Raw genomic sequence first — 27,548 nt, forward strand, 5'->3', positions numbered from 1 at the left:
TGTGGTCACACACACACACACACACACACACACACACAAGCCGACTGGAGAGGAGGTCACGCCTTCGGACTTTCCCGGAACAGCATGACCACCGGGGAAGCAACCGCTGTGATGATTGACCTCACCCACCGGACCCACGGTTGACCGAGTCTCCAGCCCCCCGGGTGAGTGAACTCTGCGCCCCGCTGCCTGAGCTCCGGAGGACGGAGAGCGGAGACGCCGCCGCCGCCAGGCCAGGGTCAGGGCTAGTTAGCCGATACCACGACGGTATCTCCATCTGGAGGCTACGAGCCTCCTCCTCAGCCCAGTGGACCCAGATGAGCTAACTAGGCTAACAACCCCGAACTTTTGACCACCCGGATTGACAACTTATCAACTATCAACTTATCAACTATCCCCAAAGGCGAACTAACACCGTTTGAGTTCGGTACAGGTGTTGGGAAGATCACTAAGAATTCATTTTTAATCGGGGAAAATCGGTTGAACGTGTCGTATTGCAGTAAAAACGAAGTGTGAATTGTTTTGACCCAAGCCACCGATCATGTAAGCGTTCATCAGACTTAAGTCTATTCATTAGAGACTTAAGTCCGTTGAATAACTTGAGTAGTGCAGGCTGGTGCTTCCTGTTTCAGTTTTCCAAACAGCGGTGGCTGGCAGCCGTCACTCCCGTTCAGTATGCAGGAGCCGCTTGACTAACTTGGTCCTTTTGGTGTTCTTTTTCATGAACTTATTTAAGTCCACTGTGTCACTGTAAATCACGAAAGTATTGACACAAGTAGGCTCGTTGGTGAGATACATTGAACAAGTCTCTGCCTTGCCCCACCTGTCCTGTATGCTGAGAGTGACTGGGCAGAAATGTCGGGTGGTGCGGCTCATCAGAGCCGGGGTGGGAGAGCAGGAGGATAACTTGTGTTGGGAACGTGGGTCTAGTACGCGGGAGTCAGGGAAGAACTGCGTTTAAAACCATTGCCATCATTATGTGGTCACCTCGAGCAGTCTTGCATCAGTTGAAGATCGCTATCTAACATGCATACATGTCTCTCAATTGTGTTTTAGGAAACCTTGGACTGAACTAGAAAGAACTAAGGACCTAACCTTGGAAGAGATTGTCCTTGATCACCGAGGAGAGGGGGTCAAAGTGGAAACTGTTATAAAACCTGAGAGTGGTTTTGTCTTTTGGTGCAGCCCCCAGACTTTTCGACTGGGGCTGGGAATATAAATCCGATAAGGGGCATCTGTTTACCCACAGAGGTCACAGACAAAATACTACACCGCTGTCATCAGTAGCACAGGCTAGCCTCTACTGCATGTCATGCCTCTTTTGACGTGTCCATCAAGAAGACCCTAGGCCCTCAAGACACCTTCCATCCCAATGAATGGAGACCCAGCTGTGAACACACTCAGGGACTTGTAGTCTCCACTTTGTTGTCAGGTGCCGGGGGGAGTTACACAACGCAAGATTACCACTGGTGGAAGTGAGGCTGGGAAGGAGACGTATGGACCCCACCCCCCCAGGGTAAATCATCAGCCAGCTGCCTACAGGAATTACCCACAATGCTTCTGGCCTGTTCCTTTACCACTCTGTGAAAGCAAAACTAGTTTGAAACGTTGAACTAACCAGGCTGGTTTGGACCAAATCATAGTTTTGTGGGTGTGAGGAAGATAATTACAATACTGAAGGGGAAATTGTCCATGGTTGTCTGTTGGGGAATATTTCAGCTTTGTGGACGAAGACATCTGGTGCTGCTCTGAACTGGACGTGTTGGACAGTGAAGAGAGAGGGTAGAAGAAGAAGAATCAGGGTCATTTTGGCGTATGGGCCATCTGAGACCACCTTCTGAGTGCACTTGGTGAACTGTGAAGCTTTCCAGGCCACTGACAAAATGGCGGGAAAGGACTACAATCATCTGTTCAAACTGCTCATCATCGGAGACTCCAGTGAGTCCACGCTCTCTCTTTCTCCACGCTTGATTGAAAGAATAGAAATGTTGAAAAAGCACTTGACCTCCTAAGGAGATGAAATGTTTTCCTCTTGCTCAGCAAACGTTGAATAGTTGCTTGCCATGCATTTCCTTTGCAACGGTTGACACCAAGAAGATGTCTATGTTAAAATGATGATCTATGCAATTCACTTGTTAGGATGTTAATGTGCACTACTACACAAGTCTACGACCTCAAAGAAAGGCTCAATCATACTTAATTATGACGAGCAGGAGAAAATCATTGTTACCTATTGTAGTCTTGATTGAGCAATGTTGGAAACATAAAAACCCTAGTTTACTGCCAGCCATGTCCCTTTTCAGACCGGCAAGTGTTCAGTTCTGAAATTGGTAGTTTTATAGGTCAAACACATGTTTTGTATAATCATTGTTATGCTAGGATTTGATCTTGTATATATAAATACAGGTTACATTATATTACAACAGTCTGAAACCTTTGTTTAACTGATTAAATGCTAAACACTGAATGATTATCTTGTTTCTCTCGCTCTCCTCAGATGTAGGTAAAAGCAGCCTTTTGCTTCGCTTCGCAGACAACTCCTTCTCTGGTAAGTAGCACGCGGTCCTTTCAAGATTAACTACCGCTGAATAGTCCCAACTAGCAAAACAATGGAGCTGTACCAGAAAGTAGTTGAGTTGTAGCAGTGTAAATGTGAATAGGTTCGATATGTTGGATATTCAAGTCAAGGTATATTAAAGCCAGCCTGGTTTAACTACGAGCCTTTATGGCCATTGTAACGTTTCACTTCCTCGTTTGATAACCATGCCCTATGGTTCTGCAGGAAGCTACATAACCACTATCGGGGTGGACTTCAAGATCCGCACGGTGGACATTGACGGGGAGCGTGTCAAACTCCAAATCTGGGACACGGCAGGCCAGGAACGATTCCGCACCATAACGTCAACGTAAGGCTGCATCCTGTACAGTAGTTTAGGACCATAACCTCAACGTAAGGCTGCATCCTGTACAGTAGTTTAGGACCATCACGTCAACGTAAGGCTACACCCTGTACAGTAGTTTGAGGAGTATCACCTCATCATAAGGCTACATCCTGTAGTTTGAGGAGCATCACCTCAACTTAACCCTACATCCTGTACAGTAGTTTGGACAGCCATTGATCTACACAAATATGTTGGATCACAAATATACCAAAAAAGCCTAATTAATGAAAATTGTATTGTTACAGAAAGCACTAATTCCTTTTTCTTTAATAATACATTTTCATTAATAAGGCATTTTTTTCAAATAATATTTTTTGTGTATAAAAATATAGTTCTTGATTGACCGATAGGCTTAAAAAAACGTAACTCAATAATTAACAAATTTGAATCTTTTTATTTGATAACAAAGGTGTGTGTGAGCGTGTGCACATCCTTGTATTTGTTCCTGGACGTCTTGACACAGTGAACACCCTCTGGTTGTTTGCTCAAGCCGTTCCCCGACCCGCGGTTCTGACCATCTCCCCTTGTGAACAGCTACTACAGAAACACCCACGGGGTCATCATCGTTTATGACGTCACCAACCCCGAGTCCTTTGTCAACGTCAAGCGGTGGCTCAACGAGATCACGCAGAACTGTGACAACGTCTCCAAGATCCTGGGCAAGTCTTTCATTACTATCCTTCTACAGATGGGATCTATCGAGGAGAGTAGTTTGTAAGGGGCCACATGTGAATTGACCCCAACGGACAAACAGCGCTAGAGAGGACGTGTTCCAATTAATAAAACATTATCCCTATCTTACTTGTAAGCTAGACTAAATAACTAAATACAGTTGATCAATCTGTCAACGAACCTCTCATGTTGACACTTGTCCGCTCTTGCTCCTGCTGCCATAGAAGAATGACATCATTTGGAAAGTACCCACTGGCGCCTTTAACCTGATTCATGCGTGTAGTGGCGTCAAATGGTGACTAGTGAGTCCACTGTTTCAGACGGAATTCAAACACTATGTGACAAAAAAAAAAGGTGTTTTGACATTAGGACATAGGATTTTACCCCTTTTAAATCTAAATTGGAGACTTATTTCTGTATTAGTGATAAAATGGCACAGATTACTATGTTTAAGATCACATAATTTTGGTTAAATTGCTCTTTAATGCCATGGCCCATGTTGATTGTTGCCGCAACAGGGCCACTGTACTGGAGGCCTTACAGTGGCTCTTTAGGGGGGGGGGTATTCAGTTGGTTGCAATCTGCAACTCCACCTCTAGATGCCACTAAGTCCGACACCGACACCCTTCAAACAAAACAGACGCGGTCATTGCGGATGACATCACCGCGTTGGACCTGGCAAAGCAACCCCTACAAAAAAAACGACACTGGGAATCTGAGGCGTGCCGAAGCAGAAAGGAGTAACGTGTGGTCTGTTGTTGTCCCTCAGTGGGTAACAAGAACGACGACCCCACCCGGAAGCAGGTGGACACCAACGACGCCATGCAGTTCGGGGAGTCGGTGGGGGTCCCGGTGTTTGAGACCAGCGCCAAGGAGAACATCAACGTGGAGGAGGTGGGACGCAGCACGATGTCTCATAGCCATCTCGTTCTGCTTCACCCGTCCCCGAGGGGAACTAGGGCGGCTTAGCAAGCTGCAATAAAATAAATAGGATTGTCGTAATAAAGTGACGATACAGTGTGATGAAACCGGTAACGCAAAATTTCAACTTAGATAAAAGTGAACTGATTTAGGGAACTTGTACCTAAATGTGCATTTTGTATTTACATTATTTTTAAACAGAGGTTTATTTAAGTTAGGTTTTTTAAGTTAAGTTCATTTAAGATAGTTAATTTAACTTTAAGCCAAGTTAATTTAAGTGAAGTTAATTGAAGTGTAAGCTATTTGATTTTTAAGTGTTAACATTTGTTGTGTGCGTGCTTGTGTCTACCCCCCCCCCCCCCCCCCCCCTCCAGATGTTCATGGCCTTCACCCACATGGTGCTGCGAGCCAAGAAGCAGAGCCAGAACCGGGCTGAGAGGGAAAGGGAGCGCGAGAGGGACCGCGTTGACATCAGCGCCCACCGCGACCGCGACCGCAAGAGGAGGGGCAAGAAGTGCTGCTGAGGCCCCAGCCCCCACCTCCACCCCCTCCCTGTCCCTGCCCACCTGTGACCAGCACGCTGACGCTCGCATGGAGAGAGATAGAGGATTGGTTGTGCCTTAACGCGAGTCTGTCTAAAGAGTCGATAAACATTGCCGTCAAGCCTCTGGTGAAACGTCAGCTCGTCACAGTAGCTTTTTCTGATTGGTTCACGAGGCCAGGCCAATGTAACGGAGGGTATGGACACTCGGCGGTGAGCTGTCCTGTGATCGGCGTGATTCCCGTAGTTAAGTCTGTTTCCCGGGGGATTTGACGGAGGTGGACGACAGTGATACAGGGCAAATGTTTGCCAAAGCAACATGGAACACTATTGGATGAGTGATGGACAGTACAGACTCAAAAGGCCAGAGAGGGAACGGTTATTGGTTCACCACTGATCGCCTGGGAAACCCAGTGGTGGAAGAGCCAGCGTGTCAACTTTGCACTGAGAGGAATCGCAGATGAAACGATTGAAAAACCACTGCTATGTGCCAACTTTTGTTTTTAATAATCGTATTCTAACAGTATGTGTTTGCTTGTTTTATCTTCGGAAGGGAATTAGTGTGCTTGTTTCTCGTGACCGGAGCGCTTACCTAAACGAGACGCACTCAAATGGGCATAGTCTTTGTTTTTTAGCATCTTATAAGCCTTAATTCTTTGTAAAACGTGGTCAGTGATGCAGAGTTAGTCTTAACGGTTGACGCAAAATGTGATTAGAGTTGTCATCTAATGATTTTTTTATGAAAATGCCTAGCAAATAACCAATTAAAGCAATAAAGTAAATAAGTCAGTTTTGTCCCACTATAGAACTTTATGGATTTCATTTAATAGATGGAGTTGGGATATCATTCTTATTTGAGAGGGTGAATAAAATGTATTCAATGCCTAAAGTTAAAACAGGCAAAAAGTGAAGAAGTTTATTTGAGCTTCACTCCATAGTTGATGGCTAATTAATGCTGGGATATTTTATTATGGCAGAGTAGTTAATCATGAATATTCATGTGGTTGCCTGATAACCTTACCGGACATTCTAACATTCAAAGTGATCAGAAAATAGCTATTTAAAATCCACTTACTTTAATGAAACAAAGTTCACTAATTGATACAAACTCACATTAACAATCTAGTTTGCATGGCGGATTGCTACCAAATGTAAATGTGACTGCAATATGTCCAGAATACAATTATTGAGTAATGTTTACCATAACATTGAGCCGATGGGTTGCCAGTAGCGCAGGCAGGTAGTTTCCATCGTGTAAAACAGGTGTGACGCCGACCGCATCAGCCACGGCGTAAATAATGAAAGCAGCAGGACAGAAGACTTCTTTTAATGAGGAACTATACAGACCAGACTCGTGCTTATGAAACTGTCAGTAGGACTAACCCAGGTAGGGCAAGCAGCTTGTGGTTGTGTGTCTCTTGGTATTTTTGGCATCCAAAAATCCCAGTGGTGGGGTGTGGCGTCCATCTCACTGCTAGGGGTCCCACACGACCCAGAGAGACCGACAGGCCAAATGTTTTGAATCTTGACCGGTTGGGGGGGGGGGGGGGGGGGGGGGGGGCTCCACTTCAACCGCCCGTAGAACCCGGTCCAAGGCGCCTGGCGGCGTAGAGTTTGTACCCGGGCCCCTTCAGTTGGCCTTGGGCAGCCGATACACCCCCGCCGACACCATCAGCTGGTGCTCCCGCACCTTCCTCTGCAGGAAGGCCTCCAGCTCGTTGACGTCCATCTCCGTGACGACGGGCCCCGTGGCCACGAACATCCGCAGCATGGAGTGGATGCGGTCCAGGGTCATGCTCTCCAGGTTGGTCAGCATGGCCTGGATGTAGGCCCAGAACAGCTGCAGCATCCGGGGGGGGAGAGGTACATGTTAAGGGAAACCAAAGACTAGAAATAATACAAAATACAACATTGTATACACACAGACGCCCTAACGCTAACTCAAACAAACACAGACTTCGTGTCACACACACACACACATGCGCGTGCTCTAGCACTAACTCACACACATAGACTTCGGAGTCACACACACACAAACACACGCTCTTATCGCTAACGCAAACAAAGATTTCGGAATCACCTGAACACAGACAAACACACACACACACGCACAGGCTCTATCGCTAACACACACAGACTTTGCAGTGACACACACACACCCCATATCTGACGAAAGAGCTTAATTGCAAAAAATAGCAGTTCGTAAACTGCTTGTTTAAATAAAAACAGTCCACAGCCATCGCCGTGAGACTAGAAGGACCCAGCGTGTGCGCACGTGCTTACCTGCAGCTTCTCCTTTCGCTGCTCCAGCTGGGTGGAGGTGGGTGTGTGTGTGTGTGTGTGTGTGTGTGTGTGTGTGTGTGTGTCTGCAGCTTCTCCTCCCGCTGCTCCAGCTGGGTGGAGGTGGAGGTGTGTGTGTGTGTGTGTGTGTGTGTGTGTGTGTGTGTGTGTGTGTGTGTGTGTGTGTGTGTGTGTGTGTGTGTGTGTGTGTGTGTGTGTAGCTTCTCCTCCCGCTGCTCCAGCTGGGTGGAGGTGTGTGTGTGTGTGTGTGTGTGTGTGTGTGTGTGTGTGTAGCTTCTCCTCCCGCTGCTCCAGCTGGGTGGAGGTGTGTGTGTGTGTACCTGCAGCTTCTCCTCCCGCTGCTCCAGCTGGGTGGAGGTGGAGGTGTGTGTGTATGTGTGTGTGTGTCTGCAGCTTCTCCTCCCGCTGCTCCAGCTGGGTGGAGGTGGAGGTGGAGGTGTGTGTGTGTGTGTGTGTGTGTGTGTGTGTGTGTGTGTGTGTGTGTGTGTGTGTGTGTGTGTGTGTGTGTAGCTTCTCCTCCCGCTGCTCCAGCTGGGTGGAGGTGTGTGTGTGTGTGTGTGTACCTGCAGCTTCTCCTCCCGCTGCTCCAGCTGGGTGGAGGTGGAGGTGTGTGTGTGTGTGTGTGTACCTGCAGCTTCTCCTCCCGCTGCTCCAGCTGGGTGGAGGTGGAGGTGTGTGTGTGTGTGTGTGTGTCTGCAGCTTCTCCTCCCGCTGCTCCAGCTGGGTGGAGGTGGAGGTGTGTGTGTGTGTGTGTGTGTGTGTGTGTGTGTCTGCAGCTTCTCCTCCCGCTGCTCCAGCTGGGTGGAGGTGTGTGTGTGTGTGTGTACCTGCAGCTTCTCCTCCCTCTGCTCCAGCTGGGTGGTGGTGTTGGAGTCCCCCTCCTCGTCGCTGTCCAGCAGCAGCACGCTACGCTCCAGCCGCTCGCGGGACGAGCCCGTCTCCACCACCGAGTACTGGCCCCCCGCCTCCTCGCGCAGGACCCCCTGCTGCTGCCACAGCGCCAGCTTCCTGTGCACCGTTTCCTTGGACACGCCCAGCTTGGCGCTCAGCTCCTCCAGGCTCCACGAGCCTAACGGGGAGGAGGAGGAGGAGGAGGGCCGGGATGAAGGTCAGTGTGGGAGACACATACGCAAGTCTACTGTGTGATATAGGTTCTATAGTCTTTTTATCACACTCATCAGTCAGTGTGACTCTTTGTGTGTGTGTGTGTGTGTGTGTGTGTGTGTGTGTGTGTGTGTGTGTGTGTCTTTAGTAGGGATGGGCAACGATCGTCGAATAGTCGAATAGCTGGAGTCACGTAGAATATCGAATAATGAATTTGAGTATCGTTATTTATCACACGGCTCTTCTCAATGCTGCGGAACGCTCTGTTCACTTGCATGGGCCTTCACAACTTCCGGCAGTGAATAATCTTTTGATAATTCACCGTTGCTAAACATATAATGACGGCTGTCAAGGAAAGTGGATTTTTGGCCGTCTGTCGTATCACTCTGCAAGTAGTCCGGTAACTTATCAACCCCAGCGTCCTCGCTGGGGTTGATACACACACACACACACGCTCACAAAGAGTCACACTGACTCTTTGGCAGACTATTTCTCTGCTGATCAACACTACGAATGCTGGTTACAAATAAATTGTAAAAAGACACACCGTGTGAAGTTTTTTTTTTAGTTTTGGCAAGTAGCCGTGTAAAAAGCGGGATAATGTATAGGACGTCGGCGGTCAATATCAATAATAAGCCTTATTTTCCCGATAACGACCGGCGTTCTATACATTATCCCTACAGAAACTAGAAAGGCAGAAGTGTTCCATAGTTTCCAAATGCTAAAGACGTGTCTAGTTCACCGTCATGCAGGCTGCGTTCAGTAAAATAAATAAATAAATAGCGATCTGTTTTCGGCGCATGTGGGCCTATCTGCCTAAGCCCACGCTGAAAAAATTTGATGTTGATGGCGCAGTTGTTGAAATAAACAGATTGATTTCATACAAATCATAAAAGCCTCTCCCTGTGTCATTGTGTGTGAGTGTATCCGAGGTGTGTGTGGGGGTGCGTGCGTTGGGGGTTCTTGATTGACCGAATATTCGAATACTTCTCAGTGAATATCGAATATATTTTTGCCAGAAATGCACATCCCTAGTCTTTAGGGGGTGGGCATGTTCACCGGGGCTTAGGCGGTAATAGTAGTACTCATGTGTGATTGAATTCATCTTTTGGCTTTTTGGCATAGAGAGAGAGAGTGAGAGAGAGTTTAGGAGTGAATACTATCAGTTGACCGCACTTACGCACGCCAATATAAGATTCGTCACTGGTGCCAGTTTGTTGAAGTGAAACTGAATTATTTTAACTGTGCGTCAGTGTCTGCAACGTTCAGTCCCTCACGACTACTTTGGACTGCCTAGCTGCTACAGGCAGGATTTTATAGTTGATGTGATTTAATATTGGTTGGCCTTTTTTGTCATTTCAAATGAGAGGACTATTCAGGTACAATGCTGGTTTCAAAACATCACCATCTGCTTCTTTGTGACTGTCAACATGGACAACATGTGAACACTGACAGCCTTTGTGTCTCTGAAGGGTGATCTCAGAACATGTGAGAGACAGAAGAAGAATGGTCATCCTTTCTTGTGGGGATAGCTGAGACTGTATGTCCTTCATCATCTGGCGTCTATGAATATCTGACAACATGTGCGAGATGCACATGATGGTAAGACGGTGATGGGCTGATTGACACATCAGTTCAATTTAACACCATGGCAGGTATTTCGAGTGTGTGTCTGTGTCTCTGTGTGACTCTTTGTGACTGTGTGTTTGTGTCCGTGTGTGGGTCCCTGTGTGACTTTGTGTGTGTCTCTTTGCGATTGTGACTGTGTGTGACTATGTGCGTGCGTGAGTGTGTGTCTCTGTGCGTGCGTGTGTGTCTCTTTGTGTGCGTGCGTGTGTGCATGAGTGTGTGTCTCTTTGTGTGCGTGCGTGCGTGAGTGTGTGTCTCTTTGTGTGCGTGCGTGTGTGCGTGAGTGCGTCTCTTTGTGTGTGTGCGTGTGTGCGTGAATGTGTCTCTCTTTGTGTGCGTGCGTGTGTCTCTGTGTGTGCGTGCGTGCGTGTCTCTGTGTGTGCATGCGTGCGTGCGTGTCTCTGTGTGTGCGTGCGTGCGTGCGTGCGTGTGTCTCTGTGTGTGCGTGCGTGTGTCTCTGTGCGTGCGTGCGTGTGTCTCTGTGCGTGCGTGCGTGCGTCTCTGTGCGTGCGTGCGTGCGTGTGTCTCTGTGTGTGCGTGCGTGTGTCTCTGTGCGTGCGTGCGTGCGTGCGTGTGTCTCTGTGTGTGCGTGCGTGTGTCTCTGTGTGTGCGTGCGTGTGTCTCTGTGTGTGCGTGCGTGCACTGACTCTTGTCCTGGAAGTGCAGGATGATGGCGGCGTGGATGGGCGACACGGTGAGGTCGGTGAGCACCCGGTCCTCCAGCTCCACGTCCATGGTGACCGAGCCCAGGTGGGGCTTCCAGCTCAGGGTCCTCATGGCCTGGGCACGGGCCGCACGGACCACAGGGGAGTGACGGGGACCACAGCCAATGTGCAGACAAAGAAACACACATATCTCACCAGGGTTCTGAGGGAAACGGGGGCTTTGGTCTGGGGATTCATCCCTCTATGTTTATATTTGAGTGTTTGTTTTGGTAAACGGGACTTTCTAGAGTTTGTAAGTTCTAGACTCTAGAAATGAGTATGAACACTTTATATTCTTAACTGGCAAAACCTGACAACAATGTGATTGAAAAGTAGAGATGAATAGAAAAAATACCTGTGTGCTTAAATAATTTAAACATCCTATTAATTGCCAATTAGTGGCATCTAAAACTTTAACTTAGGTTGTACCTTTCCCATCAATCCCACCCTTAATTACTCAATGTATGTGTCCCTGAGCAAGACGCTTAACCCTAACTGCTCCTGACGAGCTGGCTGTTGCCTTGCATGGTTGACCCTGCCGTCGGTGTGTCAATGTGTGTATTAACCGATGTAAGTCGCTTTGGATAAAAGCGTCTGCTAGATGCCCTAATTCTAATTGTAATTGTCACGTAATTAACAATCATGCTGCAATATATAAATACTAACTCACGCCCATTTAGGGAGGCCTTGATCCAACACATACTATCCTACCATATACATTCATCCATGCATACATTCTGGGTGTCGCCGGGAGGACTGACACCCTAACCCTGGCAGAGTTAAGGCCTCGCTCTCCTAGTGGACAGATCCAGGCCCTGCTCGGGCTGCTACCGCACCTTGAGCTTCTCGTAGCGGTGCGTGTAGGCCTCCATGGCCTGGGAGACCACGGGGGGCAGCTCCAGCTTCTCCTCCTTCAGCTGGGGCCAGAACTCTGAGGAGAAGATCATGGCGGAGAGGGCCAGTGGAGTGGGCGGGGGCGTCGGCGGCTCCTCCCCCGGCCCCGCCCCCGCCTTCGACTCCTCCTCCCGGATGTTGGCGTTGATCCTGCGGGAGTCGGCCACGTCCTGCAGGAGGAGAGAGGAGAGGGGGAGGGGAGGGAAGAGAGCGAGGAGAGTAAGGAATGAGTAAGATTGGATCGTCTAGTGATTTGGCTGTTTGACTCCCAGCCAAGAAGGTTCCGGGTTCGATTCCCAACGTCCACAGCTTAATAACCGAAGAGCATCCTTGAGCACAATTCCCAGGCACCATGTGCCATGACACTATAATGGGCACTGTAGTACACCTTACACAGCATGACCTTATAACCACCATAAGGAGCTGCTTACCTTCAGCATCACCTCGCAGTAATGCATGTGTGACTCCCCGAATCGCAACTTCAGAAGCTCCACGTTACGGATCTCCCTGCAGGGTTACAGGACGCACATGTGACAGTTAGAAACCCATTCCAAGTTGGACCACAAGCACCAGAGAAGGGACAGCCAACTACATATGTGTCGTTATTTGCGGTGGTGGTGGTGGTGTCTGAGATGTTAGTGGTGTCTTTGGTGGTTGTGTGGGTGCAGGTGGTGTTGTGTTGTGTTACCGGGCGGTGTTGTAGTTGAGCTGGTGCAGCAGGCGGTGGTGTTAGTGTTAGTGGTGTGTGTGGTGATGGTGGTGGTGTTGTGTTGTGTTACCGGGCGGTGTTGTAGTTGAGCTGGTGCAGCAGGCGGTGGTGTTAGTGTTAGTGGTGTGTGTGGTGGTGGTGGTGGTGGTGGTGTGTTACCGGGCGGTGTTGTAGTTGAGCTGGTGCAGCAGGCGGTGGTGTTAGTGTTAGTGGTGTGTGTGGTGGTGGTGGTGGTGGTGGTGTGTTACCGGGCGGTGTTGTAGTTGAGCTGGTGCAGCAGGCGGTGGTGTTAGTGTTAGTGGTGTGTGTGGTGATGGTGGTGGTGGTGGTGGTGTGTTACCGGGCGGTGTTGTAGTTGAGCTGGTGCAGCAGGCGGTGGGCCAGTACGGTGCGGTACTCGTCGATGAAGATCTCCTTGCTGCCGTAGATGCTGACCAGCAGGCTGATGATGTCAGAAGAGCGCCGCTTGGAGCCCGTCTTGTCTGACCCGGAGGAATAGCAAAACTCATCATCATCATCATCACCATCGTCGTCATTTATTTGCACACTGAACATTCTTTTCCTTGTTTAACGGGATATGTCAAGTGGGAAATGTTAGGGATAGGGTTAGGAGGTTTATTTTCGTACTATTTCTTTAGATAGTTACACCTCCAACTTCTGGCGGCATATGGGTTCATCTTAGGACTTCATGTTATTTATATGTGGGCACTGCTTTCCCTTGTCTTCTGTAATTTGCGTTAAGACCAAAATGTCCGTCCCAAATTCAGTTATCCTATGTACTGTATCATTTATCGACATAACCGCGGAACTATTCGTCCTGCATCGTTCATCACGCATCGTCCAACCCCTGGGGAGAGGGGATGCTGGTTTGAAACCCCCAGGGACGGATGCATGCCGGAAGTACCGGGGAGGGGGGGCCGCCCTCGCCGCACCCTACTGACCCTTGACGGCGTCGGTGGGGTCCGGCAGCCAGTCCTCGAGGGCCCCGCCCTCGTCCTCGCTGTCCTGCATCTCCAGGGTGACAGGGTCGGCCCGGGACAGCTCGTTGGCCAGGTCGATGCAGCCATCCGCGTCCCCCGTCAGCCCCGCCACGATCTGCCTCACCGTGTCCTCCCGTGTCCTGGGGGGGGGGGGGGGGGGGGGAGCGAGTGAGATAGGATCGTCGTAGTGATTTGGTAGACTGGCTTCCCCCAGCCCATTCTGCCGGCGATTTGAATTCGCCCTGCAGAAGGGTCTGGAGAAGAGCAATACATTTCTTTCTGCCTCCGATACGTTTTTGCGTATCGGAGGCTTTCTCAAACCAGCTTTCACCAAGCTGGTTTGAACTATCACGCCTTGATCACGCCTCTTGTGCTGAAGAAATTGACGGCAGCCTCCCCAGACCAACGTGCAATCTACGATTGAGCTTGTTCTGGCAATAGCCAGGCCAAAACCAAAAAGGTTCTGAGTTCGACTCCCAACGTCCGCAGCCTAATAACTAATAGCCATCCTTGAGTACAATGCCCAGGCACCATGTGCCCTGACACTTTAATGGGCGAACACAGTACAACGTACACAACATGATGGTTTAACTAGATTAGATTAACTTTATTGTCATTGCACAGTTACAATGCAACGAAATGTAGGTGGGTCTAACCAGAGTGCAAACATCAGTTTGAGCAACATCTATAAATATATTTACAGTATAATATCTGTGCAGCAAAAGTTAATCACAACAGTTATACAGTAAAGTGCAGGTAATGCAGAAAAGTGTGATTTAGCAGTAGGGTATGTATGTTTAAGTATGTTTATAGTCCTGTTAGTTTTGCCTGGGAGGCTGTGGTAGCGTGCCACAGAGCGGGTGCCACGTTGAAGGGTAAACAGTCCATGGTTGGGGTGAGAGGTGTCCTTTATAATGTTGCGTGCTTTTCGAAGGCACCTCTTCTCTTATATTGAGGTTATGGTAGGGAGAGTGGTCTTGGTGATGCGTTGGGCGATCTTCACCACCCTCTGCAGTGATTTTTGGTCCTTGATGGTGCAGTTAGTCCCAGACTGTGATGCAGGTGGTGAGGATGCTCTCGATGGTACAGCGGTAAAAGTTCAGCAGCACATGGGGGGATAGATGGACTTTAGCCAATTTCCTGAGGAAGAACATGCACTTGTGTGCCTTCTTGATCAGGATTGTGATGTTGGGGGTCCAGGAGAGGTCCTCAGAGATGTGGACTCCAAGGAACTTAAAGCTGGTGACACCCTCGACCTCCTCCCCACTGATATGGACAGGGGGGTGTGTGCCAATTTTGTTCCTTCTGAAGTCCACGATGATCTTTTTAGTCTGGCTTGTGTTGAGGGTTGTTGTTGCTGCACCACTCTGCCATGTGCCGGACCTCTTCCCTGTATGCCGACTCATCGTTTTCGCGGATGAGCCCGACCACGGTTGTATCGTCTGCAAACTTCACGATTGTGTTTGAAGCATGAACAGGACTGCAGTCATGTGTGAAGAGGAAGTAGAGGAGGGGACTCAGCACGCAGCTCTGAGGAAGACCAGTGCTCAGGACGAGTGTTTGGGAGGTGAGCTTATCCAGTCTGAGGTGCTGGGGTCTGTTGGTCAGAAAGTCCAGTATCCAATTGTGTAGGAGGGGGGGGTCGATGCCAAGGACACTGAGCTTATTGATTAGTTTGGAGGGGATGATTGAATTGAATGCCGAGTTGAAATCAATAAACAGCAGCCTTACGTAGGTGTTACACAGGTCCAGGTGGTAAAGGGCTGGGTGTAGGACTGTGGTGATGGCGTCGTCCGTGCTCCTGTTCTGACGGTAGGCAAACTGATGGTGGTCTAGTGTGGGTGGAAGTTTGGTTTTCAGGTGGGCTGAGACCAGCCTCTCGAAGCATTTCCTGATGGTGGAAGTGAGTGCCACAGTTCGGTAATCATTCAGGCTCTTCGAGGTGGACAGGCACAATCGAGGTGGATTTGAAGCACGCAGGGACTTTTGCTTGGGCTAGAGACAGGTTGAAAGTGCTGGTCATGACCCCGGTCAGCTGCTCTGCACAGGTGCTGAGCACGCGTCCGGGGATACCATCGGGGCCAGCAGCCTTGCGTTTGTTGGTTCTGCTCAGTGCTGCCTTCACCTCTGGAGGGGAGAGTGTGAGGGGCGAGTGGTTTGCAGGGCGAGTGGCCTTGGTGGCCATCTCATTGTTGTTGCAGTCAAAACGAGCATAGAACATATTTAGCTCATCTGGAAAGGAGGGGTCGGTTGACAGGGTGGAGGCATGAGAGGGTCTGAAGTCTGTAATGGCTTGCAAGCCCTGCCACATGCGCCGGGGGTCAGGGTTGCTGAAGTGCTCCTCAACCTTTAGTTTGTGGCTATGCTTATGCCCTCTTAATGCCCCTTTTCAGGTCGGCCCTAGCTGTACTGTAGGCTTGTGTGTCCCCTGACCTGAAGGCGATGTTGCGTGCCTTTAGTAGAAGGCGGACCTGCCCGTCCATCCACGGCTTCTGGTTAGGGAAGATTGTAATCCGTTTTATGGTGGTGGCGTCGTTTATGTTATTCTTGATATAATCCAAAACAGAGGAGGTGTAGGAGTCGATGTCTGCGTGTGGGTCTACTGTGTCTGTGACAGCAAAGTCAGTCCAGTTGGTGTGATGAAGCCGGTGTTGACCACCATAACAAGCTATTGGGGAAAGGAGGGGAGAGGAGGGCCGCTGGTCAGCTCAGCGCAGCAGGCAGGCTTGAGGCATCGTGTGGTGGTTCTCATGGGCAGCATCCCAAATGGACGCACAATGTAAGACAATATGACCGATAGAAAGACGAAAGACTAGTTTGAATTATTGCCGTCATACCAACGGCCAACGTCGTTTATCTTCCAGATTGTGTACAAAACAAAAACAAAAACAAAAAATATATATCTATAAGTACTTAGTTTTGTAGCATATTATCCTAGCTAGCTTTGTTGTATATGGGGAATGGGTTTAGCTAGAGATTGTAAGTGCTTGGCACTTTGTTCTATGAACACCCTTACTGTAGCGATATATTGTACTTCTTCTGACAAATGTACTTATTGCAAGTCGCTTTAGATAAAAGTGTCTGCTAACTGCCCTAAATGTAAATGTAAATGTACTTAAAATATCAACTGGGGCTGTGCGGGTACATTGTAAAGTGTTTTGGTTTACATTTCTATGACAACATGAATAGATTCAGTAGAATCTCTGGTGATGGTTTGGTTTCCCGTTCATCGCTGCCTCTACAAACACTTTGAGATCCAGAGACAGGTTTGAGCTCAGGAATCAGCGTATCCATTCACTCGGTGAAGTATGCAGGGGGAACCAGGCAACACGAAGCACTGACCGGAGGTATTTGCGGATGGGCTGACAGGCCACCTGCAGTATCACCATGGACGGGTCCAGGTCCCTTAGGGCCTTGATGGCCGAGATGTACACCGTGAGGATGTCCGACGTGTGGACCCCTGAGTTCGGGGGACGGGACCACACAGAAATATAAATACTTTTTCAGAATTGGCCGTGTATAGTACATTGAGCTGTCGTGTTCTTGAAGAAAGTAGTCTAAACCGGATCGCTTTTAACTCACTTTAATTGTTAAAGTATTTCGGTATGGTAACTATGAAGCAAAAGGAGGGGAATTGTATTTAACACGCGGGGAGAGAAATACCGCAGAGCTATCTTACAGCCCCGGGGGGCTTTCCCCGGGGCTCTCAACGGGGCTGCCATATGTCTCTGACCTCATCTGACTCCCGCTCCCCGTTTGTATCAAGTAGGCGTGGCCTATGTGAAGTAGGCGTGGCCTATGTGACGTATTGGCTCCGGCTTCCTCACCTGTCTAAAGGTGCTGCCATCTGTGGCTGGGGTAGTTATTGCAGCTTATATGTTGGTCCTGCTCCCCTTGTGGCTATGTATAGTAATTACAGCCTTCATGTCTGATCCTGCTTCCTTGTGGCTATGTGGAGGTAATGCAGCTTGTGTGTTCAACCCTGCTTCCTTGTGGCTATGTGGGGGCAGCTTATGTGCTTAAAATACGTAACAGATCCATGACTACTATCTGATGCAAAACAGTTAATATGTCAATGTGATATTGATCCATGAAAATCTTTTAGATGCAAAACAGTCAATATGTATATTCTATTAATATTTCAATGATTTGATGATGTCAACGGGAATGTCCATCATGGATGTTTATCCAGTAAATCACCTGGGTGCAGGAGGCGGCTCTCAAACGCAGACTTCAGCGAGGAGAGCAGCTGCTGCTTCTGATTGGTTCGTTCCAGACAGAACTTCAGATCTTCTATGGCGGGTTTGGACTCCGGGAAATCTGCGGGTGGATGGTAATGAAAGGATGAAGCCACGACCGCAATCACTTTGGACAACCATTGAAAGTCACCCCAAACTCCACAAACACAAACAAAAGAATGCAATAATAATGGAGCGCTGTGCTCAATGAAAGCAGCCCTAATCCTACACAGCCGCATAGAGAGGTGCCCTTCAGTCCTTCATCCCAAATAGTCCCCATCACCAAGCCGGTCAACATTTTAAATCATTGATTTCTTATCAGAGTGTTCCCTGGTGGTCCAGGGCTGAGCACGGAGCCCGTCACGGTGTAAACAACATGTGGATTCTAATTAGTGTGTCTTTCCCCTCCGTGGACCCCCGTCCACGGACCCCCCCCTCCCTCTCACCTCGGATGATGCTGAAGAGCTCCTCTATGCGCATGTTGACGTACACCCGGCAGAAGAACTGGTGCATGTGGCGCCTCCACTGCTCCAGCATGCTGCCGGAGCCCCGGTTCGCGGCGGCCCCCCTGGTGGGCGTCCATCCCTGGGGGGTCCCGGCGGGCCCCTCCCCCTCTGTGCTGGCGAACACCCGGTCTAGCCAGCCAAAGACCAGCTCCAGCCACTGTGGGGTGGACGGGTGTAGCACACACGCATACAAATACATGTGCGCAGACAGACAGACAGACAGACAGACAGACAGACAGACAGACAGACAGACAGACAGACAGACACACAGACACACAGACAGACACACACACATTTGAATTGCCCTCATGTACAGTAAGGCAAGGACTGAGAGAGGTTGCCAGGCAGTCAGAGCAGAACCAACAAGAAAAGCAGATCCAGGAACCAGGCAGTGCTTTGGCAGTAGGTTATAAATAGAAAGTTTCCCTTATCTCCCCGATCACAAATATGATACCGAAAGCCATGGAATGGAATAACACACAGGTTTAGACTGGAACCCGAGGGATACAGATATGCGGATCAAAGAAAATTTATTTTTGTTCTACTCATGACATAAGACAAAAACAAATGTGTCCTGTAAACTAGTGTGTGTGTGTGTGTGTGTGCGTGCGTGCGTGCGTGCGTGCGTGCGTGCGTGCGTGCGTGCGTGCGTGCGTGCGTGCGTGCGTGTTCTCTGAGGCATGGGATAATAGCTAGATCTTAACCAACTCCTATTTCACAACCAGACAGACGTATTGGGGGCATAAGGGTGTGTGGGGGGCGAGAGGGCGTGTTGGTTGGGGTTCAGGGACGGCACCTCATCGAAGTCCACCAGGAAGGAGCGCTCGTACTCGCCCCGGCAGTGCTGCTCCATGCGCCGCTCCAGCAGCTTGTGCATGATGGAGGTCACCGCCTCGCTGCTCACCTGCTCCAGCAGCTGCAGACGGCACCTGCAGCCGCCACGACACCTCTCATCAGCTCGACACCCGGCCAACAGTGTTACGGTCTGTCCCACGATCCCCCGGACGCCGGCCTTCCGAGTTTTTTACGTCATCTCCGGTCTCGTCTTTGTGATCGTGCCGTGAAATTGGCTGGTCGTTGTTTATTGTTAGCTACATTCGCCTCTCTAGCAAACCAGCCCGAAAACAAACAACACAACTTTACATTGTATTGCACGCACAGCAAGACCATGCAATTTATAAAGTGGTGAGCGGAATAAAGTAGCAATGTAATCATGTGTGTAAGAGCATTTAAAATCGACATTAGAATGACAAACGTGGTACAAATACAAAGAAAATAATTCTCTGCACGGGCGCAGCCATTTTGTTGAGAGCGTCATCACTGCTCTCGGTCTACTCTCAGAATTCCGAAAGATGAAGACAAAAAGGGGGCGTGCCTCCGAGAAATGCCGCAAGAAAGCTGGGAGATCGTCGACTTTCGACTCGGAAGTCTGGCGTCCGAGGATTGAGGAACACACCATTACACCGCTTGGTTCAATACTCAACTCTCATTGGTCAATGTCATGAGTTCAGAGGATTGACTATAATCAACTAAATTGTATATATACATTTAATATATAATTGGTATATTTCTTATCAAATGATCTATCCTATATTGTCTTCTAAAGTAAGTAGCTGTGTAATCAGTGTATCATTATTGTGGAATAATGATTATCTCTTTACAGTAGTTCTCACACACACACACACACACACACACACACACGCACACACACACACACACAAACACACACACACACACACGCACGCACGCACGCACACGCGCGACCACAACCTTACTAAGCATAGGGAACCGCCAAACATGGAGCTATAAACAGTGTATAACTTTTGACCCATAACTAACTATCTCTCTAAATTCCCCTCCCTAACCACCAGACCATGCCCCCCCGGTGACTCACAGTATATCGCTGAGCTCCTGCAGCTGCAACAGGGCCTCCTGGCACCAGCAGTGCCCCGCGGGGCCAACGCAGCCGGGGCAGGCTCCGCCTCCGTCCTCGGGCCCCCCGTCCTCCGCGGCCCCCTCCCCGACCTGGCCCTCTTGGCTCATGTGCACCGAGAAGGTGCGGCTGTAGAACTCCAGCACGCGGCTCCGCAGGGCGGCCGGCGGTGAGAAGAGGAGCCGCGCCCTGATGATGGTGAAGGCCCTGTCCCGGAGGGCCTCGGCCCCGGGGCCCGACAGCCCGCAGCGGCCCTCCTCCTGCCAGCGCCCCAGCATCTCCAGGCCCCCTGCAGGAAGACCGAGAGGAGAAACACTGTGTTGAACTGCTCGCTAATGTTATGGGTTTTTTTTCCTAATTTTAAGTCGAAAAAAAAAACGTTTTTTCACTTTCAAAAATCCTTTCATGAACTATTAGGTCACATGTCGTACTTGCATCGGACGCAACCATACACTATTGTGCTGTGACTTCGTCGTTGTAGATGGTGACTAAGGTGTTTGTTGTTGATAGTTTGGTTACTAGACTATAGACATGTCATCTGAATAACGGTCAGTACTAAAATTCCAATTACTATACTGGAAGGAAGTTAGTAAACTTGAAGAGCCTTTGGTGAGTGAACCTACTGGGAGAGAACATGTCGTGTGTACAGTACTAGCGACGGTTGAGTTGAACAACACTTGCCTATGAAAGGCTCCAGCTTCTCCAACAGGGTGTGAAAGGCATCCAGTAGGACCCGGGCTCTGTCCCTCTCCTCCAGTTCATTCTCCGGCTGTTCGAGTCCAGCCAAGAACTCGGGGGCCACAGCTGTCGCCAGGCGCGTCTGCAGCCTATTCAGCAGCCAGGATTCCAGATGCCTGCCCAGTCCACTCGTACACAACACGGCGAGCTTCTCGGACACACACTGCTCCGACGCAGAAGACCCGGGGTCCAACTTAGAACGGACGGAAGGGGGAGGTAAGTGAATGAATCCATCCCCGATAGGATGGGTACTGCATTGTTCTTATGATGGTGTTGCATGCAGGACAGAGATGACACGTCAATAATGATTGCTGGAACAAGCCTACTCACCAAAGCTGCAGACACGGTGGCCCAGGCTTCAGGACCCCCCCATAGGAAGGGTCCTGGGCCGGACGTTTCGACAGAGTCGGCCTCCATCAGTTCTTCCTCCATTTGGGCTTTCTTTACCTTATTGTGTTACTGCTAGGGGAAAGCATTTGCACTAGAGTGGGACGTCCCGTAAGCTCACAAACCTCTTGTCTAAAAGTGTTTTTTTTAAAGAGGGGACCCAAGCGAACAGTAGACATGTGTAGGATTATTCTCCTAAGAGGTAGGCACCATGGTTTCAAACTCCAGTCTTCTTACAGTAATCGCGCTTTCGCTGTTTCTTCTTCACTGAAGGGGTTCAGTCGCAGGTTTCTGCGATATTGAAATATCGCCATCTACTGTTTAAGGGAGGGAGAATTTGTGTTTCTGAGAAACTGTTTAATTTGTTAAAAAATCAAAGCAAAAATCTGGAATATTAATAAAAATAAAAATAAAAAAGGAATATTTTAAATAATTGTAATATGTAGAATGATCTCCAAATCATGCACAGCCTATTGAGCAGTATAACGTTAGATGTCAATGGTTATCATGACTATTATCACTCAATTCCACCTTGTACGGCACGGAGTACGGCTATATAACATTGAAGTCCATTTCATTTATGTATGAATAATTTTACTTAAAAATGTAACATATATTTTACATTTTACTTATTTATTTAGATAATAATTTAACGAATCTATTTTGAATCTATATATTTACATTTATTTATTTAGATAATAAATCAATCCCACCACATCAAATAAATGAGCTATAACAACACGCAGATTACTCTTTCTGTGGGGGACTTTAGGATGCACTCATTCTATGGGACTTTTACTTTGAAAAGATCCGGACCAGAAGCCCCCGGAGGTCCACGGTGGAGTCAGAATAAACAGTGACTACTAGTGGCTTATGTCGGTCCGGAAACATCATGGCTGCAGAGTACAAGTGAGTGTGTTGACAGCCTGTCTGAATCGGTTTCAACACAAACATTACATTTTGTTCTTAAATGTCATACATTGTGTTTTGAAAAGGTCGTACAGCCATGTGACACTAACTGTGTTGGTATTATTTTCAAGTGAACGGCTCTGGCAGGAGCACGTTTGTCTGGGCTAACGAGAACAGCTAAACAGTTAGCCACATTACGTCATTACCTTCAATAAATGCTATCCACATCAGATTCCACTAAATCGCCTTTCCTCTGTGTGCCCGTGTACAGTGTGCAGTCTGAGATCGAGGTGCTCCAGTCCATCTACCTGGACGAGTTACAGGTCACCAGTACTAGTGATGGGTGAGTCCCCCATGTTGTTTTGGCCACTTCGTGTTCCATGAACAATTGTCTCTGACATGCAGGGTTAAGGTGTGTATGTTAGGAACGTAAAACGTATAACATCAACCCCAGAGGTTCTGTTTCAAGAAGCTGGATTTCCAGATCCAGATATGATGAGTCAGAATTCAGTGGGAGGCGAATTCGGTTTCAGATACCTAGTTTGGACTTATTATCTGTAACCATGGCGACTCATCCCTGGACCAAACCTCTGGTTCATAGCAGGTTACACTGGTCACATAGCAGGATACGCCTATGAATTTCCTGATATTTAGGGTTTGATAGAACCCTAAATATCAGGAATATCTTTTTTAGGGTCAACCTATTCAGGAAGGTGTGTGTGTGTGTGTGTGTGTGTGTGTGTGTGTGTGTGTGTGTGTGTGTGTACTTTAAACTCTGGGGTCAATGGGGTACATATGTTTTGGTAATATTTCTTTTCACATCTGCTCATTTATCATTTTAGGTTTTATGTTATCTATATGTAAACGTAAACCTGTATGTTGTTCTTATCCCCCATGCTCCAAAGCAGCCAGGAGGTGAGCCTGGTTCTCTACCCCTCCACAGCCGAGGACTCTGTTTCCCAGTTTGTCCGCCTCACTCTGAAACTGACTCTCGACCAGCAGGTAAGCGGTCATAACTATAATATTGTTCTCCTTCTTTATCCCCTATGTTTGAAACAGACGCACTTATTACTCTGCGCTTACTACCACTGGATTTCACAGTGGCTCTCTACTGCCTCAGATCATAAATGGACTAGATCTGATGCAAACTATCCAAGTAGTGTCCTTTTGCTGGTTTCTGTTGCTGGTTTTCTCGAATGTCAAATTTGCTGTTACGTGCCAGGTCAAAGAGCATGTTTTTTAGCATTGCATCAAGTTATGAGAAGTCAATTCACAAATTTAGTTTGCCAATATTTATAAATGTAATTTATAGTAGTTTCTTCGCAGGAATATCAATAAATAGCCTTCTGAAAATGTATGAATTAAGATGATCTAGTTCTAGCAGATAGTATGGCCTTTCTATGACCGTCCGTTACAGTTTACATATCTCTGTGGATATAATTTGTCATGCAATGGCACTGAACAGCCTAGGTCACGATAGCATTTCTACTTTCTCTCCTTCTTTCCAACAGTACCCCTCGTCTCCTCCCTCCATCTCCATCCATAACCCTCGGGGACTCTCTGATGACATGCTCAGCAGGTATTCATACACATACCGGGCACTTATTCTTCAATCAGCTCAGGAGGCTGGTTTGGTCTGATCCTCCACCGCCAATCTTATTCCTGTGAAAACTGTATTTTCTGACATCATTGGATGTTAAAGAGTGGGGATCATGTGCAAGTTAATGTTAATGTTTGCAGCATGTGCTTTGACCTTTTTGAGTTAAATGATGTTCAATGAAGTCTGCATGTTTAACACTGCTTTGCGCTCTTTGTGACGCTGTCTTTCTAATTTCCGTTGTGAATCTGTGTCTCCCCCAGTGTCCGAAGTTGCCTCCAAGCTGAAGCGGAGTCCTGTTTGGGGTCCCCGGTGTTGTATCAGCTCATAGAGGTCGGTTGGGCCTTCAATAGTTTGTTTCTTGTTTCTTTGTTTTGGATCTGGGGAACATTTTAAAATGCCATTGCCAATATTCATATTTCAATGAGTCTACGTGTTTTCTTTCAATTAGTTTTGCGATACAGTTGTGGGTTGGCCATAATATTACTTATTTTCAACCTATATACTTTAAATACACATTGAGCTAAAATAAGTATATCTTTCTGCCCCCCTTGTATCATTCTCCTGTAGAAAGCAAAAGAGATTCTGACTGAAAGCAATATTCCTCACGGGAACTGTGTCATCTGCCTGTATGGCTTCAAGGTATGTAGTCTGTCCTGTTTGAAATTGGCTAAAAAAGCCTCATTATACAGTGTGTCAGTCTGACAGTGTGACAGTGTGTACGTCTGACAGTGTGTGTGTCTGACAGTGTGTGTGTAGGTCTGAAAGATGTGTACCTCGGACAGTGTGTGCATCTGAGAGAGAGTCCCAGTGCCTGACCCCCCCCACTCTCCTTGTGAACGCACTCAGGAGAGCGAGGCGTTCACCAAGACAAGCTGCTACCACTACTTCCACTCCCACTGCCTGGGCCGCTACGTCACCCACTCGGAGGAGGAGATCCGCCAGCGGCAGAAGGAGCAGGAGCAGGACAAGACGCAGCATCGAGCGGAACAACAGGTTGGTGCCGGGTCCCCGCGCGACCGATCAGGTAGTACACAATGTCGCCCAGGAGGCTTTCATTAACGGTCGCTTCCTTTCTGCCGGTAGGGGCTGATGGTCGTCTGCCCTGTGTGCAGAGAGCCCTTGACGTACGACGCTGGCCAGCTGCTGTCCTCGCCTGCACCCCTCTTTCCCCAGGTACAGCCAGGGCTTTGATTGAAAGATCTACAGTGCTACTTATAATACAAATGCTTTATTCATCTTGGGAGGAAATAGTAGGTATGCGCTATGGACTTGTGTCAAATCATTTTTTTGTGGAATAAAATTTGACCTAATGTAAATATAAACTGGTTAACAAATTGAGTACAGTTAGGGGCACTCTTATCAGTAACCTACACTAAGTGTATTCTAACTTGATGTTCTACATCCAAGGAGGAGGTAGCCGAGATGGGGACGGACTTCGTCCAGAAGTGGCCTGAGCTGCAGGAGCTCCTGGAGAGGCAGAGGGCCAAGGGAGGCATCATCGACCCCGACGTGGAGTCAAACCGGTTCCTCATCCATATCAACGAGGTGAGTGCTACTCCCTACCAACGTGGGGATGCACAGAATGAGTGTCAAGAGAGAGGAGGTTACCTTCCATTTCTGATTTGTACATTTTGTGTACATTAACGGGGCTTACATTAATAGTGGAGCCCCGGTGGCTCGCAGGGTAGAGCGTGACCATTAAGGCTTAGTCCTTACGGCAGAGACCCGGGTTAGATTCTTACTTCTTCTGCATGTCCTCCCCTCTCTCTCCCCCAAAACTTCCTGTCTATCTTACTGTATCTTCTGTATCTGTACTTCATGAATAAAGAATAAAAAATGTAAAGATATATATTTTAAAAAAGATAAGTGTACATTAACGTTTTTATATTCAGTGGTCGGGACGTGCATTAATGGCATGGTTCAGGATCCCCGTATTTGCACTTCATGTCGTGGAGTAAATACGTGGTCAATTGCAAATTCCACAGGTGCCTTCTGAAGGGGAAAACGGCGACCAGGACGCAGTCATCCCTCCGGACTTCGCCTCCACCGTACCCGCCGGGGATGTCCGTATCCCGGGCGACCAGGCACGCGGGGCCCCGTGGCCCTGCAGAGGGGGATCGGGTCATCGGCGCCATGGGCCGCTCAGGGGGCCCCGTAGAGGAGGCCGAGGAAGGCCTCACCCCCCCGGGAGACCCTCGCCCCCAACCGAAGGCCTCGACAAGCTCCATCTCTCCTCCGATGGCGGCCACCACCACAACCACCTCCCCTCTACCCAAGCTCCACTCCGACCCAGGCCTCGTGGCCCTCCGAAGGGGGCCGACATGGAGCCGGCTCCCCCAAAGGCCGACAAGGAAGATCCAGCCGACCTCAAGCACCAAGAGCCTCCGGGCTCCACCGACAAACCGCCGCTGAGACAGCCGACCTCGGGGGAGCCGGACCCCCCAGCGGCCGATGGAGAACCGGACAGCGGCCCGGACAAACGGGGACGGAGAAGGGGCCATCGGCCCGGGGTCTCCCAGCAGAGACCCCAACAGCTGGGCCAATGGCACGAGAGGCACGAGAGGCACCCTAGGGGAACGAACCAATGGGACGCTCAGGGGGGGTGGCATCCTCACTGGGAGGGGCGGGGCTCTGGGTGCAGGGGGGGCGGGCCCAGCCGGGGTCCCAGTAGAGGCTCCTCCCACCATAAGGTGCAGGAGAGAGACGCTGGGCGAGAGGAGGTGCTATGACGAAGGGCCACGGGAGGGCCAGAGATTAACCGTGTGTGCGCCTCCATGCTCCGTTCATGCAGAACAAAGCCCTGCACCAGAACTGCCCTTCGTTGTCGTGACATCCTATCTCCCTCTGCACTGCTTCTGTACGCCGCTGTGGTACGCACATTCATGCACACTTGTATAGATTGCAGACGGTCGTTGGTGTCTATTGTGCGACAACGTGACTCAAAACAACCAGTGACTAAAATAAACGTTGTCTGGAGATATCAAGCTGTATTTGTAAGATGTTTGGTATTGAGCATAGGAAGTGTGTGTGTGTGTGTGTGTGTGTGTGTGTGTGTGTGTGTGTGTGTGTGTGTGTGTGTGTGTGTGTGTGTGTGTGTGTGTGTGTGTGTGTGCGTGTGCGTGCAACAGCCACAGTTGCATCTCAAAGGCATTTGCAAACAATTTGTCCCTGCTTTTATTTTAGTTTTCTATATCACGATGGGGCAGAATAGCCAACTAGATAGATAATTTTGTAATTTAGTTTTTTCACTGATGGCGACTAACCTCGAATTTGATAGCACCGTGCCGCTTATGAACAGGGTCAAACGCCCTAGTGTCTAAAATATTTTGCATAAATAATTAGTTGCTTAATCTGACTTCATAAAATAATAGTAATGCTGGAGCTAAGGTCTGTGCTGTGGTCATTGTTGTTTTCGTCTGGTAATTATCTACTCTTACAAATCAGACCTTAGATTAATATGTAACATAATTTCGTCCGGGATCAATAAAGTAATCGGTGTCTTTATCTAAATAGGACTGCTGGATCTGAGATTAGTATTTTCCTTAATGGAATATGGATGAAATTACAATACTTGCCTGAAGAGGGTGCTGTAACATTTCACATTATATTTGCCTTCTTAGACAATTTTCACACCATTTTTTTTTTACTTCAGGTATGTTATTTGGTTAAAATATATCGTAGGAAAGTTCAGGCAATAACCAAAATAATAATAAATACAAACGGATACATTTGCATAAAAGGCGTGTGCCTATTGCACCCGGCCCGCGCCCTGCACCACGAGCTGCGCAGATACCTTGCTCGGTCGCTTTTGACGTTTGCGCATGCGGCATAGGCCAACGT

At 48.7% G+C, this 27,548-nt stretch overlaps 3 protein-coding genes across 3 annotated transcripts; 2 read left to right on the forward strand and 1 right to left on the reverse strand.

The window, feature by feature from the left end:
- Nucleotides 1-36: 36 nt before the first annotated feature.
- On the forward strand, nucleotides 37-5,865 carry LOC307082303 (ras-related protein Rab-35). Its single transcript, XM_079745827.1, has 7 exons — nucleotides 37-164; nucleotides 1,057-1,938; nucleotides 2,498-2,548; nucleotides 2,783-2,906; nucleotides 3,477-3,601; nucleotides 4,384-4,508; nucleotides 4,910-5,865. The coding sequence occupies exons 2-7, from the start codon at nucleotides 1,884-1,886 to the stop codon at nucleotides 5,057-5,059; spliced, it is 630 nt and encodes a 209-aa protein (XP_079601953.1). The 5' UTR covers nucleotides 37-164; nucleotides 1,057-1,883; the 3' UTR covers nucleotides 5,060-5,865.
- A 357-nt stretch (nucleotides 5,866-6,222) lies between these two features.
- Nucleotides 6,223-21,389, reverse strand: anapc2 (anaphase promoting complex subunit 2). Its single transcript, XM_079746261.1, has 14 exons — nucleotides 21,143-21,389; nucleotides 20,756-21,005; nucleotides 20,036-20,363; nucleotides 18,938-19,070; nucleotides 18,082-18,298; nucleotides 17,598-17,717; nucleotides 16,740-16,857; nucleotides 13,359-13,537; nucleotides 12,758-12,899; nucleotides 12,140-12,215; nucleotides 11,651-11,878; nucleotides 10,758-10,890; nucleotides 8,205-8,446; nucleotides 6,223-6,916 (listed from the first exon to the last, which is right to left on the reverse strand). The coding sequence occupies exons 1-14, from the start codon at nucleotides 21,242-21,244 to the stop codon at nucleotides 6,707-6,709; spliced, it is 2,478 nt and encodes an 825-aa protein (XP_079602387.1). The 5' UTR covers nucleotides 21,245-21,389; the 3' UTR covers nucleotides 6,223-6,706.
- Nucleotides 21,390-22,091: 702 nt separating this feature from the next.
- rnf25 (ring finger protein 25) lies at nucleotides 22,092-26,820 on the forward strand (the record flags this gene model as incomplete). Its single annotated transcript, XM_079745708.1, has 10 exons — nucleotides 22,092-22,108; nucleotides 22,380-22,451; nucleotides 23,014-23,110; nucleotides 23,620-23,687; nucleotides 23,969-24,038; nucleotides 24,276-24,347; nucleotides 24,555-24,701; nucleotides 24,792-24,881; nucleotides 25,116-25,253; nucleotides 25,694-26,820. 10 exons carry the CDS (start codon nucleotides 22,092-22,094, stop codon nucleotides 26,435-26,437), a joined length of 1,515 nt encoding a protein of 504 aa, XP_079601834.1. The 3' UTR covers nucleotides 26,438-26,820.
- Between the last annotated feature and the right edge of the window lie 728 nt (nucleotides 26,821-27,548).

The sequence above is a fragment of the Pollachius pollachius genome (genome assembly GCF_949987615.1).
Source record: "Pollachius pollachius genome assembly, chromosome: 11".
Taxonomy (NCBI): domain Eukaryota; kingdom Metazoa; phylum Chordata; class Actinopteri; order Gadiformes; family Gadidae; genus Pollachius; species Pollachius pollachius.